This window comes from Conger conger, chromosome 9 (genome assembly GCF_963514075.1).
Source record: "Conger conger chromosome 9, fConCon1.1, whole genome shotgun sequence".
Taxonomy (NCBI): domain Eukaryota; kingdom Metazoa; phylum Chordata; class Actinopteri; order Anguilliformes; family Congridae; genus Conger; species Conger conger.
Window position 1 is genome coordinate 618,190 of NC_083768.1, and position 3,542 is coordinate 621,731.

Below are 3,542 nucleotides of genomic sequence, written 5' to 3' on the forward strand. Positions count from 1 at the left end.
TAATATTCAAGTTCACCGAAGACCTGAAACCGTTGCTCAAACTCCCGCAGCAATCCCGTAATCTTGTTTTTGTACCGATTCATGTTAGCATTAACTCCGGTTGCACGCACATCTCTTAGACGAGGGAAATGAGCGCTGTCACCACTTGACAGTTGCGTCTCCCACAGAGACAGCTTCAACTTGAATGCGCGTATGCTGTCGTAATGCTGTGTGACAACTTTTTTGCGGCCCTGCAACATTTAGTTCAGATTATTCAAGTGCTCTGTAATATCTCCCATAAATGCAAGGTCCTGAAGCCATTTTGGGCATTGAAATTCATCACTTGTTTGCCTTTTTTCTCCATGAACTGTCCAATTTCCTCTCGTAGATCAACGAAACGCTTCAGCACGGCACCTCGGCTTAACCACCTTACTTCAGCGTGGTATGGCAAGCCATAGGTAACGTCTTTATTACTGAGAAGGCCGTCAAACTGACGGTGATTCAGACCTCTGGCTGGGATGAAATTAACAGTTCGGACAACCACCTCCATGACATGATCCATTTTAACGACTTGCAACACAACGCTTCTTGGTGCAAAACACAGTTAAATGTCCAAAAATCTTTGCTGCCTGAACTTTCTGAATTTTGTCACAACACCTCAAAACATCCGCTGTTGTGGCGTCCGTCAAAGGCACCAACTCAAGGAACTCCTCGGTGACTGTCAAAGTCTCATCAACACCACGAATGAATATGGCCAGTTGAGCAACATCTGTAATCTCAGTGCTCTCATCAATTGCAACCGAAAATGCAACAAATGACTTGACTGCGTGCTTCATTTGGCCGTCCAAACCTGCGGAAAGATCTGAAATCCTATCTGCCGCAGTGTTCCTCGTCAGGCTAATGTTGGCAAAATCCTGACGCTTCTCAGGGCACACAATTTCTGCAGCCTTCAGAATGCATGTTTTCACGAACACAATGACGTAGCTCGCGTTCACTGCTGCATCACTGACCTCTCGGCTGCGGGGAAAAACAGATTGCTGTTTCCTCAGACCCGCTAACAATTCATTTATCTTCTCTCTTCTCAGCTGTCCCTTGCAAGCTGTTGTATTTTTCGCCATGATGAGTCTCATAGTGGCGCCGAATGTTATATTCCTTAGCACTGAAACGTGTTTCGTACACAACAAGCACACAGGTTTCATATTCACCTCTGCGAATAAATAAGAAGTTGTCCATTTTTCTTTCTACACTCTGTGTCTACTTTTCTCTTTTTTGACAAAGACATTTTGGGTAATGAGGGTGCCACAGAAGGTAATTTTGACGGTTCTTAATAACGATAAGGCCGATAATTGCCATTTATGGGACCAGATGGAACCACTACTCTTACAAAAACAGTGCGACTGTCAGTGGACAAATTAGGAATATCAGTTACTTTTTTGTAAAATTGCGTTTTATGTCTGTCGTATAGTGCTTTTAAAAGTCTAGAACACTGTACAGACAAAAAACAAAATATTTTTTGTTCCTGTCAAAAATTTAATTAATAAAAATGTAATTAATTTTTTTGCCCATGTTTGTCAATACAAAAAATGAAAATTATATTTGTTTTTATCTATCAACAAATGGCCAGAACGGCAATGTCTTCTGTGTAATTTTCCCACTTTGCAAATTCATCTCGCGGGCCGGTTTGAATCATCTGGTGGGCCGGTTTTGGATAAGTGTTTAAATTAAACTATTGTGCCAAATTGAATCAAATGCCATCTAAACTAAATTGTATTTCTCTCTCCTCTCTCTCTCCTCCCTCTGTCGCTCTCTGTCGCTCTCTATCTCTCTCTGCCTCTCTCCCCCCCTCTCTCCGCCTCTCTCTCTACCTGTCTCTCTCTCCCCCCCTCTCTCCACCTCTCTCTCTGTCTCCCCCTCCCCCCCTCTCTCTCTCTCTCTCTCCCCGCCCCTCTCTCTCTCTTCCCCTCCCCCTCTCTCTCTAGCTGCTGAAGACTGAAGTCCGGTGGATGTTGTGCTGAAGCCTTTCGTTCCCTTACAGAGCTGGGAGTACAACTGGCCTGTGCAGCTCTCATCCTGTTTGTTTACCCTCATCCCTTTTCCCCTAAATTACATTTCATTTTCTTAACAAAAGAAACCAACAAGGCAAAAAGGCACCATCACAAAGTGACTGAGTGCAGTCTGGGGAGCTCTGTGTGACCGTGATCTCAGTCTGTTATCTCTTGTGTCCTGTGTTCAGTCTGCACCGTGCCAACCTGGACACTGCTCAGTCTGTTATCTCTTGTGTCCTGGGTTCAGTCTGCACCGTGCCAACCTGGACACTGCTCAGTCTGTTATCTCTTGTGTCCTGGGTTCAGTCTGCACCGTGCCAACCTGGACACTGCTCAGTCTGTTATCTCTTGTGTCCTGGGTTCAGTCTGCACCGTGCCAACCTGGACACTGCTCAGTCTGTTATCTCTTGTGTCCTGGGTTCAGTCTGCACCGTGCCAACCTGGACACTGCTCAGTCTGTTATCTCTTGTGTCCTGGGTTCAGTCTGCACCGTGCCAACCTGGACACTGCTCAGTCTGTTATCTCTTGTGTCCTGGGTTCAGTCTGCACCGTGCCAACCTGGACACTGCTCAGTCTGTTATCTCTTGTGTCCTGGGTTCAGTCTGCACCGTGCCAACCTGGACACTGCTCAGTCTGTTATCTCTTGTGTCCTGTGTTCAGTCTGCACCGTGCCAACCTCGACACTGCTCAGTCTGTTATCTCTTGTGTCCTGGGTTCAGTCTGCACCGTGCCAACCTGGACACTGCTCAGTCTGTTATCTCTTGTGTCCTGTGTTCAGTCTGCACCGTGCCAACCTGGACACTGCTCAGTCTGTTATCTCTTGTGTCCTGGGTTCAGTCTGCACCGTGCCAACCTGGACACTGCTCAGTCTGTTATCTCTTGTGTCCTGTGTTCAGTCTGCACCGTGCCAACCTGGACACTGCTCAGTCTGTTATCTCTTGTGTCCTGTGTTCAGTCTGCACCGTGCCAACCTGGACACTGCTCAGTCTGTTATCTCTTGTGTCCTGGGTTCAGTCTGCACCGTGCCAACCTGGACACTGCTCAGTCTGTTATCTCTTGTGTCCTGGGTTCAGTCTGCACCGTGCCAACCTGGACACTGCTCAGTCTGTTATCTCTTGTGTCCTGGGTTCAGTCTGCACCGTGCCAACCTGGACACCGCTCAGTCTGTTATCTCTTGTGTCCTGGGTTCAGTCTGCACCGTGCCAACCTGGATGTGCATCACAGGTTCTGAGAGGCAGAGGTTCCTGTTTCGGGGAGTGGGAGGCTGTTCTGTGTTCTGGAGTCCTGTCTGTGTTGATTTCATGAGCTGGTTTACAGGGTTGAATCAAGGGAAGATGCTTAACGCACTGCTCTCCCATTGTAAAGATATAGCTGCCTGGACCTGGGGATGAACCCGCTAACATCTCTGATATTCTCGTGTGGAACAAGGCCCTTATAACGCAGTCCTGTGGAGGCCAATATTTTCAATATTTTAATTGGGTAAAAAAATGAGTGGAGGAATGATCATGTGACCTGCCC

The 3,542-nt window shown here is 47.2% G+C and overlaps 1 protein-coding gene across 2 annotated transcripts in view; it reads left to right on the forward strand.

Moving 5' to 3' along the window:
* The window catches only part of LOC133136522 (kinesin-1 heavy chain-like), a 46,293-nt gene extending 43,924 nt beyond the window's left edge, over positions 1–2,369 (forward strand). For both annotated transcript variants that reach the window (XM_061254087.1, XM_061254086.1), the window contains exon 26: positions 1,959–2,369. Coding sequence is in view for 1 of the 2 variants with exons in the window: in XM_061254086.1 (XP_061110070.1) it covers positions 1,959–1,965 (7 nt within the window). In the remaining variant the exon portion in view is untranslated. The remainder of the gene's footprint in view (positions 1–1,958) is intronic.
* Positions 2,370–3,542: the final 1,173 nt, after the last annotated feature.